This window comes from Lacerta agilis, chromosome 16 (genome assembly GCF_009819535.1).
Source record: "Lacerta agilis isolate rLacAgi1 chromosome 16, rLacAgi1.pri, whole genome shotgun sequence".
NCBI lineage: Eukaryota > Metazoa > Chordata > Lepidosauria > Squamata > Lacertidae > Lacerta > Lacerta agilis.
In genome coordinates, this window is record NC_046327.1 from 16,151,217 (window position 1) to 16,165,984 (window position 14,768).

The 14,768-nt window shown below is 42.9% G+C and overlaps 1 protein-coding gene across 1 annotated transcript in view; it reads right to left on the reverse strand.

The window, feature by feature from the left end:
- ZNF462 (zinc finger protein 462) overlaps positions 1-14,768 on the reverse strand; it is a 144,795-nt gene that overhangs the window by 14,813 nt on the left and 115,214 nt on the right. Inside the window, 6 exon segments of the mRNA XM_033173076.1 lie at positions 5,804-5,940; positions 8,686-8,713; positions 8,716-8,742; positions 8,745-8,780; positions 8,783-8,920; positions 8,923-8,937. Coding sequence (XP_033028967.1) covers positions 5,804-5,940; positions 8,686-8,713; positions 8,716-8,742; positions 8,745-8,780; positions 8,783-8,920; positions 8,923-8,937 — 381 coding nt within the window.

Genomic DNA, 14,768 nt, shown 5'->3' on the forward strand with positions numbered 1-14,768 from the left:
AGAGCTCAAAGCAGTTCTAAAACATGTAAAAAACAAACAAACCCTACAACAATCAGTAAGAAACAGGTGAAAACTATTTAAAACATTCAAAAAAAAAAAAACCAACTAAACTAAACTAAAAAGTTTGGCAAGTTTGTGGAGGTTGGGTGTGGTTCCAAAATTTGTAGGGGGTTGTAGTATAAGACAAAAGAAAAAAAGGATTAACTAGTAAACATAGCTTGACTTGAAAGTTGTTATAGAAGAATATTGCAGGCTCCCTGGACTTGAAAGCTGACATTCTCTAACACAGGAATTTTAAAGGGCGACTCTAGTATGAAATGGCTGAATGCACTAGTAATGAAATTTCATTCTATTCATTTGGGTTTGAATAGAGAGAATGGCTTTCTGTCCCGCTTACACATACCAATTTACTTAACCATCAGTTTCTGCTGCTGTGAACAATCTCTGGGCTTATTTTGCATAAATTTAAAGTCTAATTCAATTGTCACAGGCTGTAATTTTTATTCATTTATTTATTTATTGCTATTTGACCCCACTGTACTGCCCGCCCCACCCTGCCCCGCCCCCACTTTTCTGGGCCAGCTAGGCATTCTTTTAAAAAAATACTTAAAAATGTGAAGTCACTGCTCCCAGAATGCCTTGCTCTGAGGAAGGACCTCCATGTAGAGGAAAAGTGACAGGCATGGAGAATGAGGTAAACAGGACCTCCCTGTGGGCCATCAGTTTGCCACCCTTGTCCTCTGAGAAAATTGTCTCATTCTGCCTAACTGGTGGACTGGCCCTGGCTACATTAAAGTCTAAAAACTTTATTTTGGAACAAGATTTTGTGGTCTAGAGCCCACACAGTCAGTCGCATCAATCTGCAGCAGATCGTAGAGTTGGAAGGGACCCTGAGGATCATCTAGTCCAACCTCCAGCAATGCAGGAATACGCAGTTGTCCCATACGGGGATCGAACCTGCAACCTTGGCGTTATCAGCACCATGCTAACCCATGGATAGGCAAACTAAGGTCCAGGGGCCAGATCTGGCCCAATCACCTTCTAAATGTGACCCGCGGAAGGTCTGGGAATCAGCGTGTTTTTACATGAGTAGAATGTGTGCTTTTATTTAAAATGCATCTCTGGGTTATTTGTGGGGTATAGAAATTCGTTCATATTTTTTCCCCAAAATATAGTCCAGCCCCCCACAAGGTCTGAGGGACAGTAGACCGGGCCTCTGCTGAAAAAGTTTGCTGACCCCTGAACTGTCTAACCACCTGATCCAAGGCCATGATGCATGCTGTCTCAATGCACACAATCCTTGACTTACCCACTCCCCCCCCCCCGGGCAAAGAACTAACTGTGTGATTCAGAGCACCACAGTTATGGGCCTCGACATGGAGCATGCGCACAGCATGATGTGTTTTCTATGCGGGGCTGAAAAGCGGCGCATGCACTTGCTCTTTCTCCACGCAAATTGCAGGGGTACCTCAGTAAGATTTTGATTTGGGTAAAAACCATAAAAGTTGCCCTTCATGAACAACCACAGTTTAAACAACAGAATTCTTTAGTAATGGTTAAATATGTGGTCACTCCAAATTACAATTTCTGAATTTCTTGCACTTGGGAATTTCATTTCTGTGGGTGGGGAAATCAACCTAGATAAACAGGAATCCAGTAACAAATCAATAGTTACGTTCACGTTTGTCTGATCACGGTGGAAGTTATTGTACTAACCCACCCCTTTGAAAAGTTGTTCTGCTCAGTGACTTTTTTTTCTGGAATGCAAAAGTAGCTGGTGCTCACAACGCCACAATTTTCCTTCTGCTGAGTAGTGTAAAACAGTAACTGTACTTAGAGGGAAAATTAAAGGCCTCGGGCATATTGTTCGTGGTAGACTGCGTTCGGCACTGGAAAAAACTGTCAGGGCATCTCTTCAAAGGCAGCATGGGAATGCCTTAATAGAAGATAGCGGCAGCAAATTGCATTATCTGGAAAAGCTCTGGCTGGGCACAGATTTGCACTTCCACAGCTCGGGGAACAGGAGTGCCAAAAGGGTTCAGGAGGTTATCCTGTTAGGGAACTCAAGTGCATTTGTTAGCCAGAAAGGCTATTCCTTACTGCCAGTGTGCCCATGCAACAACCCGTTCCTGGTCTTTAAAAATCCCTCCTTAAAGCCTGACGAAGTACATAAAGAGTCCCAGCTCCCTCTGTTCCCATATAAGGTAAGTTAAAACTGCACTTAGGATGGTGTTCAAGGTAAGCGACAAAGAACTCTCTGCGGCAGATTGATAACATCCTGAAGCCTGTAAGTTTAAGGAGAAAACACATTCCTCCTTTTTTCTTTTTTTAAAAAGCCCTACTCCTTGCACCAAACAACCCTTACCTGTGGTTTAAGGAAGCCTGGTGTGCATTCTACTTTTGAGTAGAACCAACTCCACTGCTGTCTATTTAAATGAAAGTTCTCATATCCTTTTGAGACTATAGGGTGTCTGGGTGAAGGCACAAGAGACAAAATTACCTATTCCCCAGACTTAAACCAGTTAATTATTAAAGGTGTCATCTTCCTAACACTAGCTTGCTATGGAATGGTGTCGTGTGAGGGAAGAAATGGCAGAGAGAACTTCCAGGATTATTTTAAAAGGGAAGCTGAGAGCTAAATGGTATGGAATCAATTTCTGGTTCAATATACAGTGGTGCCCCGCTAGATGAAAATAATTCGTTCTATGAGTGTCTTCGTACAGCGAATTTTTCGTCTAGCGAAGCGGCAATGCAGAGCGGAGGTTTTCGCGACGAAATTTTTTTTTTTTCATCTTGTGAGGCAGCCCCATTGACATTTTCGTCTTGCGGGGCAGCCTTCCGCTAGCAAATGCCGTTCGTCTAGCAAGTTTTTCGTCTAACGAGGCATTCGTCTAGCGGGGCACCACTGTATGTGCAACAATATCCCAGAAAATGATGAAACAGCCATGAAATAAACATTGGACACTACCTCTTTTTCTTTTCTTTTTTTTGCTGTTAATAGTATCAGCCTGATCTCACGAAAAGAGAGAAAGCAAACAACAGGAGAAAGTTCTTCAGGAGAAAGACTGTACGACACAAAAGGTACACTAACCCTAAACATACAGGTGAAACTCGAAAACTTAGAATATCGTGGAAAGTCCATTTATGTAAGCAATTGTTTTTCATTAGTTCTGGAGTTTAAAATATGAGATAGACTCATGACATGCAAAGCGAGATATGTCAGGCCTTTGTTTGTTATAATTGTGATGATTATGGTGTACAGCTGATGAAAACCCCAAAGTTGAAATGCTGTACGCCATAATCATCACAATTATAACAAATAAAGGCTTGACATATCTCGCTTTGCATATCATGAGTCTATCTCATATATTAGTTTCACCTTTTAAGTTGAATTACTGAAAGAAATGAACCTTTCCACGATATTCTAATTTTTCGAGTTTCACCTGTAATATGGGGGTATATGGCTATGACCCTGGCATAAAGACCTTGTAATGCTAATGAAACATTACAGTCCATGGCACAAATGGAGTAATTCACTGCATCACATAGCTGATTCCTTGAACAGCACTTGAGATACTTGACGAAAGGCGATTAAGGAGCAAGAGAGAATAAATAAATAAGCTAGACTTTTATGACCATGTTAAAAGGCTAACTTATTTTAATAGGGCTAAACTGGTTATCTGAGGGGGCAGGGGTTTTTTCACAGACTTCCAACTAAATAAAAAAAAATCCTTCCAGTAGCACCTTAGAGACCAACTAAGTTTGTTATTGGTATGAGCTTTCGTGTGCTGGTATCTGAAGAAGTGTGCATGCACACGAAAGCTCATACCAATAATAAACCTAGTTGGTCTCTAAGGTGCTACTGGAAGGAATTTTTTATTTTGTTTCGACTACAGCAGACCAACACGGCTACCTACCTGTAACTAAACTTCCAACGAATTTGGATTTCTCTCCATTCTAATGATAGCTTTGGTTCACTTTATTTTATTTTAAAAAGCGCAAAATTGTGCTTTTTGCCACATAAGAAAGCCTTTCTTTTTTCCCCTTTTGCATGGACGCGAAGTCAGATAAAAGACTCACAAGACCTGCTTTCAGCTTCCGCTCAAGGGATATGCAGCCCATGTGCTGTTCCTCCAAAACGGGCACGCCTGTGCGCTTCTTCCCAAGAGGCAAGTGGCTGCTTAATGAGAGGGTCACCTCGGGGTGGAGAAATCAGCACGGAGGTTCAGCGGGGTTTAAAATGTGACCTGGCCACTTCTTTCACGAAGGCTATGAAAAAACGACTTAGCAGAATATGCATGCTAGTTCACAGCAAAAAAAAAAAAAGCTGGGGCAGCAAAGGTGCTAATTTCATTTAACAGCTTTTGTTTTCATCCATGTTTTTTTGGGGGGGGCATGCCTATTTACAATGCAAAAGTGGTCAAAAATAGATAAAAAGCAGCACACCCCAGAAACAGCTGAAACACCTCAAAAAACAAAACAAAAAACTCAGAAAGAACCAGGAGCTCAGCTGAACCACTTAACATAGCTGTCAACTTTTCCTTTTTTTGCAGGAAATTCCCCTATTCCAGCGCCGTTCCCATTGCAAAAAAAAAGGGAAATTTGACAGCTATGGCCGTTTCCCAATGCAAAAAATAAAATAAATACAAAGGAAGGTTGACAGCTCTGCCACTTAGGCACTCCAGAAAGTATGAAACAAAATTAAACGCTAGCTCTAGAAGCCTCTCTGGACATGCCTCCCCTCACCACTGAAAAAAAAAAGAACCTTAAAAAGTCTTGTAAAACAGATAGCCCATTCCAACATGCCCCAGAGGTCAACAGGCTCTGGCCGTTCTGGCGATATAACTCCCTCAGAGGGTAAGCTCAACACTGGAAGCCATTGTTAGCATTCACTGAGGTGTCTCTGTTACACTCATCTCGAATCCCAGGAGATTTTTGCTGTTGGATTTTTGTTTTGTTTTTGTTTTCTCGTTGGAGGGCCATCTGTGAAAGTCGTTGGCCTGCCTTTCCTGCCCAGCCAGAAAATAACCGAGCTCGAGTCTTCTTGCGTACCCTGCTCAGAAGCAAGAGAAGGAGTTGCCATGTGTGCGCCAGCATGAAAGAACCCCAAACAAAAGATCTCCTCCTGGAGAGAAGGCACATACAGTTCTCATATCTCACCGCCGATATCCTGCTGGGGGAGGCTGCTCAGCCCGTGATCAGGCAGAATGCCACCCCAACACATGGGCATGGTTTTCGATAGCCAACAGACCATCTCTAAGCATCAAGTGTGATAACTATGGGCAGGAATCCCAGCCTGAAGAGTCCAAACAGCTGTCTCTTCCGAGCTTATATTCAGCAGCAACAGAATCTGAAATTCCTCTTTAGATTCTTAACAAGCAAAGCAGGGTGAGGAGAGAGAAAACCCACAAGAAGCCATGTTTGGGATTTTGTTTTTTGTTTTGCAGTTCTGTGCTGGAACACCAGGTGAAGCTTGATGCCCGGCCCAGAAAGACATTCTAGGCATAAGATGGCACAGAGGTGGAATTGATGTATAACGTTAGTGATACGCACATGTTATCATGAACATTTAATCAGAAGTGCGCATGTAGTAAACAAGAAAGTTCTAAGAGCAGTGAAACAACCCCTTGCATCTTCCCTGTTCGTTTTGTTTACTTTTAACTACCAGGATGCTGAAGACAAAACAACTGATGATGAATATCACCATCCTCTTTCCAGGGGCACTGGGCTTTCCAATGATCAATAGGGCCGTTAGTACAGACCCACGTTGGCCCACTGGTACATTCCTGTGGGGTGCCTTTACCTCTATGAAGGACGATATGGTCAATCATGTTCCGTTTATATTTGGTGTGGTACAGACAGAGAGGACAGCGGAGATCTTTGGGTCCTTCCTCAGGAACTGCTGAATGCCCAGCTTCCACGTGCATAGTAAAAGCAGATCTAGAAACACAGGGAGTAGTGGAAAGGCTCAAAACAGGGTGCTGTGGAACCACAACCACTGGGTAATGTTGGGGTTGTTTCCCCCTCCCCCCAAGAAGCTAGAGATACCATTCTCTATTATTTCATAAAAGCAAGTTATCAAAATGTGTCATGGTGAGCTTCCAAAAGCTAAGGTTTGTGCATTCCCAAGGCTGGTGCAGACTTGACACTGGTTGACCTCTTAAATGTGGTTTGAAGACTGGTGTGGGCCCACCAGATCACAAGTTCCCTCTCCCTCTTTCCTCACATGAGTCCCATGTAATTATGGTCAACCGTTGCATCAGCACCCATGTTAACTTGATTAAGGATTCCTTTTAACCAGTATTTGAAGCCATGCTTAAGAGGTCAACCAAGGTTACGTCTGCACCAAAGCCGAACTGTAGCTAAAATTAATAATAATAATAATAATAATAATAATAATAATAATAATAATAATAATAATAAAGAGCCAACAGGCTGATCAGGTTTACTTTGGTCCCAGGCCGTTGAAACCCAGAGTAGCGCTGGAAAGGAACAAGGTGGAGATGCATGGCCATGAAAAGCATTCTAGGAAGCAAAAGAAATAACTCCCAAAGTGGGAAACTACTCAAGGAGGTCACAGTACCAATCACTGATTCAACTAGGGGTGGTATATCCACATCCCAGTACTTGGGATAGAGGTGGAAGTAGAGTCATACTCTGAAGCACGGTCTGATTCGTTACACATATAAACTGGGGGTCTCCCCTATGAACTGCTCATCATTCCACGGGGACTGCAGCTTCACAAGTCGAGAACTCTGGTTCCAATGCCAGAGGCTACCTTCACTGCAGAGCTTCCCAAAATTATGGTACCTACATGCAAACTAGTTGCACAATCGCATTCTTAAATTCCGAAGGACAAGCCTATACTATAGCAAGAGGGTAGACATGGCAACCCCATTTCCAGTTCTGTGAGAACCTTCCATATAGTTTCTGTGAAAACTTTTGAGTAAAATCAACTTCAGTGATTCACAGTTAGGAGAATAAAGGTTTTGCTGACTGCGGAACACTACACAGTCAATAGGAATTCACTATTGCTTCCCCTAGGCTGGTTTCTAAATTTCCTCTTGCTTCAGGGCAATGTCAACCTCTACTAAAGGAAATAAGGGGAAAGAGGCAGTGGGAAGATTCGCGTCGGGAGAGTTTGCCTTGCACCTTCACTCAAAGCAGAAAATACAGATGGCAGTGAAGGCTACTTCCCAGGTTATTTCTAAATGAGGCAGGTGCATTCTCTGGAGTCGCCAACTTGTGTTTTTAGAGTGTATCAAAGTGTAATACTTATGGCACAAATAGCCCATGCACCTGTTTCTAAGAACAGACACAAACAGGTTTTGGTACATATGAATAACACCCACACTTCTTGCACCCCTGAATTTTCGTATTTTCTCCCCTGTGCATATGAACTTTATGACCAGTCTCAGAAGTAATTCCAGACAGAACATAGCATTGCAAATTGTATTATTTAAAGTTTTCCACCTGCAATGCATTAGGACTTTAATAAATCACCATGTTGCTTGTGGCACTATAATACTACAGTGACTAATCTCCAGTGAAATAATGGCCAATTAAACAACATCGAGTGTTTACTGGCAAGCGGACCACAAATGTCCAGTGATAGGCAAAACCTCAACTGACAGAGGGGTTTCAGACATTTGAAAATGGCATGAATGAAAGAGTAACAAGTACAATGATTTCCCATTTCCTACACCTCTGTTCATATATGAAACACAACTTTTCTGCTTCCTCATGTGATAATATACTAATCCTACATATAGCATATTGTTTTAATTATTCAAATTAATAAATTTTCAGAACTTATTATGTACACCACTCAAGAGAATTATTTTTATTCGAGAGGTTTATTGAATTTTAATTTTAATGAATTGTTTCATGATTATCGTGGATGTTATTTTATGGTTAATGTTCGCTGCCCTGGCTCCTCCAGCAGAAAGGCCAGGGCAGATGAACGATTAATAAAACATCAGCGATGCAATCTAATTCCGAAATCTGTGTTTCAAGAGAAACTGCACATTTTGATGGAAGGAAATGTGGCTTATGGGAGAATAAGACTGGAAACAGACATGAAAGGGACAAGAGGCAAGATACAACTTGGCCCAGCCAATTCCCCAAACTGAGGCTGTAATCCCATACTCCCTTACCTGGGAATAAGCCCCACCAAACTCAATGAGACTAAATGCTGAGCAGACATACAAAACATATATACCTAACTCCAATGCAGATTTAGGCAAAATCTGTGCTGGAGTTAGTTCTTACACTGATCCATTTTAATTTCCCATCATGTTGGGGACGAAGGGCTTGCTACTTTTTAACATAACTAATATTTGCAGGATTCTGCAGTGCGCGGTACACCTGCATACAGCTGTATGCATGTCTAATCTTACACCAGCAAGATTTGCCCTATGATTTAGAGTTCGTGGCTTGTCTGGGAGAGCTAAACCATGAACCTGGGTTTGGGTCACATGTTAAGCCAAACCATGGCTTAGCGCAGCACAACACACCTGCAGAACGCCTGAGGAGGAACACAGCGGCTCCCCGGGAACATGCACATTTCATGTGCTCACACTAAGCCACGGTTTGGCTCAGCGTGACAAGTTGAATGAGGCCTATGCATTTAAACCACAAAAGTCCACCGAAGTTGTAAGAAAACTCTTTTGTACAAATACTTACTTAAAGCCTGTGTAAAAGGAGCAATCTTACACTTGAAGAGCTTCTTCCCTCCATGTTGTCGCGGTAATGACGGCGAATGCTCTGGATATACCCGAGGAGAATTCACAAAATTCACAGTTAAGGATGGCTTCGGCTTTCTGGTCTGCTCCGGAAAGCGGGACGGGGCTAATGTTGTTGTGTGTTCCTTGCCAGAGCTGCCGACTGTAGTGGTTCAATTGCTGTTGGACATCTGGGGTTCCGAGTAGGAAGAATCTGTTGGGGGGGGGGCAAATTGAAGAGATGGTAACACCAACCTGTTGAATAAGCACAATGGATCTAAGAGATCCTAAACTGGGACGAGCAGGAGCTGGATAGGAATCTTCACCAGGTGATGCGAGATGAGGGCTCTGTACCTGAAGGGGAAAGGTGTTCATGGACAGCCCCAGAAGCGCTAATACCGGAAGAATCTGTGGGGCCTGAGAATGTGCCACTGTCACCCTCTCTCTCCAAGCACTCCACTGTCAAAGGCCTGAACCTCCCCTGCTCTGAACCTTTGTGTCCAGGACCTCACCTTGTCTTACATCCCAGTTGAGCCTAAGGGTTGGGGAGTAGGACAGCACAAGGTTAAAGGCAAAGGACCCCTGGGTGGTTAAGTCCAGTCCAAGGCGACTATGGGGTTGTGGCGCTCATCTTGCTTTCAGGCTGATGGAGCTGGCGTTTGTCCACAGACAGCTTTCCGGGTCCTGTGGCCAGCATGACTAAACCCCTTCTGCTGCAACGGGACACTGTGACAGAAACCAGTTTGCAACGTTCGGGAGCAAAAACATCTGAGTACCAAGGCATTCAGGATCCAAGGTACGACTGTATTTATTAAGCACCACAGATAGAACTTGCGAGTCATGTCAACTCAAAACACTTCCCCACCCCCCAGTGGAGACAGTTCACACATTTGGGTGACCTTCATCAGATTATGAGAGCTTAAGCATGTGAACATGAGCCCCTGAGAGCACCAGGTGTGTCTCAATCAACAATGGTTGGTCACAGCTATACAGTAAGTAAAAATGCACTTATGGCTAGGGCAACAGGAAGAGAACTTTGTTGTTAGGCACAACCTGAAAGGACAGAGCTGTAGAGTCTTTACTCAATTTCTACCTAATGAATACTACCCCTAACTCACTGGCCACTTTCACACATAACAATAGACCCAACTTTCTGGCTTATCACAGTGTGAATGTGCAGGACACAATTGCATGCTGTCCAATCACTCTTCCCTTGGTATGAGTGGGATAACCAAGCCAGCAAGCTTTGCCTGCCCGTTACATTCAAATCAAGCCAAGGTATTTGTTGGCTTATTGATTGTGCGGCTTGTAAGGCAGTAGCAAACAACCCCTGGTTCAGTCTCAGGATTTCTGGTTGGTTTATCCTGCTTACACAAGGAGAGAAGCAGAGGAAGCAATTGAACACCATTCATGATCAATCCCAGTAAGTAAGAAAGTCTGCTTGTCATTAACATGTTAACACAGCCAGTAAGTCTTTCAAACTTATTCTTGAAGGAGGGTAGAGGAAAGGTGAAAGTTACAAACTGATCCAGCACCTACTCTTATTTAGCTTCTATAAATAAATTACTATTGTACAACTGGAATTGCATAAATTTGATTGTGAAATATAGTTTGAAAACCCCCCAGAGAATATGAGCCTAATAAAAACATTCAAGTCTGAAAGAAGCAATACAGTCTGGAAGAGAAGCAGATTAAACTACCACAAATCTTCCTTCTTTTTTTATTATAATGCATAAAGTACACCAGAACAATACATTGGGCATAAATATAGCCACATCCGTTTACACACTGTCTAAAGCTGTTGATTTGAATGGACATAGTTTTTAATGGAGAAAATAGATGGAAAACTTAATCTACTCTGAAATTCGTGCATCAGATTACTTCGCGAAAGCTGAAAACAAGTTATGGAACGATATGAGGAAGGTGGGAGGGAAGCTAACCTGGCCTGAGGTCCACGGAAAGAAAGTGACATTTGAAAGATTCCAGATCTCACTAAAGGGAATGTCCAATCGTGTAAATTGCTTTCTCAAGTTTGGTACAATGGGGGGTGGGGAACTGACACACAAAACTAAAGTTCGGCAGACACAAAATGCCGTTAACATGAGAAGCCAGAGCTGTGTACTGGCAGGAAAAGCAAAGGCACTGGTGACAACTTCTGCATCATTATAACACCAAAAGAGAGGGGTCTTGAACTCCTGTTTCAAATGTGGAGATTAAAGATTCACAGGTTTTGTCCACAGAACTCCCCATCATTTGTCAAAGGAACAAATAAGGCAGATTAATATAATCCTGGTGACAAAAGGCTCTTAATTAAAAATGCGGGGGGGGGGGGCGGAGAAGAGAAGGAAGGTGGGGTTTAACACTCTACACCCGAGGCAATGGAGGACTAACTGCCCCCCAAGCGATGCTAACAATTCAACCAATCAATAACGGCAGTTGGAAGGCTGGAAACACTACATGGCCAATGAAAAAGTATTTTCGTAATTATGATTTATTGTTTTGCCCCCGGGGTGGGGGGGTGAACAACAAAAGTCCCAGACAATAATAAAAGAAACAGCTGAACAGGAGACTTCCTGTCCTGCAGCCATTATTCTTCAAGCCTTATATAATATCCGAATGATGCAGATGTTTGCAAATGGGTTTTTGTTAGATTCACCTAGAGTGTCCCTTTCAAAAACATAGTATCCAAAACGTATGTTTAAAAGACTTTTATACCACTTTAAACAATTATGGCTCCCCTTAAGGAATCCTGGGAACTGTGGTTTGTTAAGGGTGCTGAGAACTGTAGCTCTGAGAAGGGTCTCCTATCTCAAAGCATATTGCAGTTCTCAGGATTCATTGGGAGAAGCCATTGGGAGAACCAATGGTAGTTTTCTGAAACAGGGCTATGGAGAACCTTTTCCCCCACCCACCCTTTACATAGTAAATATTTCCAAGTCGATCCAAAGATAGATCTTTTAACCAGATCTCCTTTGGTAAAAGATTTTAATACATTACCTTTCACCCTAGAGCCTGCTACTGGATATTCCTACTGTTTCCTTTACACCAGGGATAGGCAACCTGAGGCCCGTGGGCCGGATGCGGCCCAATCGCCTTCTCAGTCTGGGCAGCGGACGGTCCGGGAATCAGCGTGGTTTTACATGAGTAGAATGTGTCCTTTTATTTAAAATGCATCTCTGGGTTATTTGTGGGGCCTGCCTGGTGTTTTTACATGAGTAGAATGTATGCTTTTATTTAAAATGCATCTCTGGGTTATTTGTGGGGCATAGGAATTTGTTCATATTTCCCCCCAAAATATATTCCAGCCCACCACATGGTCTGAGGGACGGTGGACCGGCCCATGGCTGAAAAAGGTTGCTGACCCCTGCTTTACATTGGGGGCAGGGGGAGAGAGAGAGAGAGAGAGAGAGAGAGAGAGAGAGAGAGAGAAGAGAAGTTTAACCCTGGTCTTTTGCACATAACACACAGCCTGATAGCTAAAGCTGCAACAAATAAATAAATGAAACACAGTTTGTAATTTTCACTTCCAGCTGAAAAAGAAAAAGGGAGCAGTAGAAAGATCAATGTTTTTACCTGGAGAATTGGAAAGGAAGGAAATATAAAGCTAATTTGTATTTCTCATGTTCAGTGTGCATTTTTGGTCAGTTTATATTTTCAACTCCTGTTCGGGGAATATATACGATCAGACGGCAACTGGATACTCGGAACAGTGAACCACCCCCAGATTTGCAAATACCATTTCCTCCCACAAGGCTGTCTGCATTCATGGCTAACTTTTTTATAGTCCTCTCTGGCACCCTTGGTCCTCTCTCACACTGTGGTTCCTTGATTTTGGAAATTCAGTACCACCTAAATGAGTGTGTGTGTGTGTGTGTGCGTGTATGTATATATATATATATATATATATATATATATATATATATATATATATATATATATATATAATCAGTACTGATATACAGATGTGGGTTTCCTACTTGTTAAATAGTAAGACTTAAAACGGCAGAATTTTCACAAGTACCTTTCTGTGATAAAAGTTCCTAAGTTTATATAGAAGCAAAATGCTTGTTTTTGAGGCAACATGCTAGAACAGTCTTTCAATTATTTTCCAGGGGAACTTTCAACATTATTAATTTTTAAAAGGAATTTATGTTTTAATCTTTTTGCTTAGCTTTGTATTGTTTTTAATCGTATTCTGCATGGCTTTAGGTGTCCTCTATGAAGCAGAGAAGGCGGTATAAATGCTATGATAATTAAAGCAAACAAACAAACAAACCTCGGGGGGGGGGATACTACTACTTTGCTGATTCTTAAGAAAACATTTAATTATAATTTGCACTAATGTAATTCAGACTTGGGACGCAGGTGGCGCTGTGTTCTAAACCACTGGGCCTAGGGCATGCCGATCGGAAGGTCGGCGGTTCGAATCCCCGCGATGGGGTAAGCTCCCGTTGTTCAGTCCCAGCTTCTGCCAAACTAGCAGTTTGAAAGCACGTCGAAGTGCAAGAAGGTACCCGCTCCGGCGGGAAGGTAAATGGCATTTCCGTGCGCTGCTCTGGTTTCGCCAGAAGTGGCTTAGTCATGCTGGCCACATACCCAGAAAAACTGTTTGCAGACAAACGTCGGCTCCCTCGGCCAGTAAAGCGAGATGAGCGCCACAACCCCAGAGTCGTTCGTGACTGGACTTAACTGTCAAGGGCCCTTTACCTTTTAATTCAGACTTTCTGTAAGCCTTGGCTCAATGGTCAGGGATCATGGAAGCTGTAGTCCAAAAGTATATAGAATAGGCCTGGGTCATATATTGATATACCGTCCAAAACTGGTTTGAAGTCCATATCGTGATATTAGTTTCATATTTTTGACTTGGCAATATATCGTGCACCATGAGGTGTGTCAGGGCAGGCGATATACGGTTCAAAACCAGTTTAAAGTCCATATCGTGATATCAGTTTCACAACTTTTGACCCGGCAATATACACGATGTGTGTTTGTGCGTCCGCTATGCAAAACTCTTAACGTGGGGGAAATGGGGAAGCCAGCCAATGCTTCTCTCGATTCCTGCAGCCCTTGTTAACTCTGTTGCTCAGCTCTCTCCTTCCTCCTGGAGGGGCAGCCAATCACAAGAAAAGGTGCCGGTAAAAACCACCATGCGGGGGAAAACCATGAAGCCAGCCAGTGCCTCTACATAGCTCCATCCTTATTTCAGACATCGTGATTTGAAAACCTGATATTGCTCAGCCCCTGCTGTTCGGCTCAACATAGTTGTCCCACCCTTATTTCAGGCATCGCGATACATCATTATATTGCGATCTTCAGTGCCAGATTTACATATAAGCTAAACAAGCTACAGCTTAGTGCCCCACTCTTTTGGGCCCCCCAAAAAAATTTAAAAGGAAAAAAAAAACTGGATATACATTTCCAGAATATAAGATAAAAAACAAATAAAATCAAACCTACATACAGCAACAGTGTTCTGTGTTGTGTAGGCTCCTATGATGTAAGTAATGGGCCCCGCCTGCTAGCCTGCTCCCTAAAATATCACTGGTTTGCTCATTTCTATATATAGGGTGCCTACATTCTGCATGTGTAAATGGCTTTACCGTATATACGCGAGTATAAGCCGACGCAAATATAAGCCGAGGCACCTAATTTGACCACAAAAAACTGGGAAAACTTATTGACTTAAGTATAAGCCGAGGGTGGGAAATGCAGCAGCTACTGGTAAATTTCAAAAATAAAAATAAATACCAATAAAAGGCTTGGAAAGAAAGGGTCTCTTACAGGGAGGGCTCAGGGGGTAAGAGGGCATATTGTGGGTACATTTCAGGGGGCAAGGGGAATATTCTGGAATGGATTAAGGGGGAAGGAAGCAGATTCTGGGAAGGTTTCAGGGTGGGTGGGGCATATTTAGGGAGGGCATGAGAGGCAAGGGGGCATATTCTGGGAAAGTTTCAGGGTGGGCAGTTTCTAGGGTGGGCAGAGCTGGGATGGGCAGGGGTTAAGAGGGAAGGCTTGGAAAGAAAGGGTCTCTTTACAGGGAGGCTC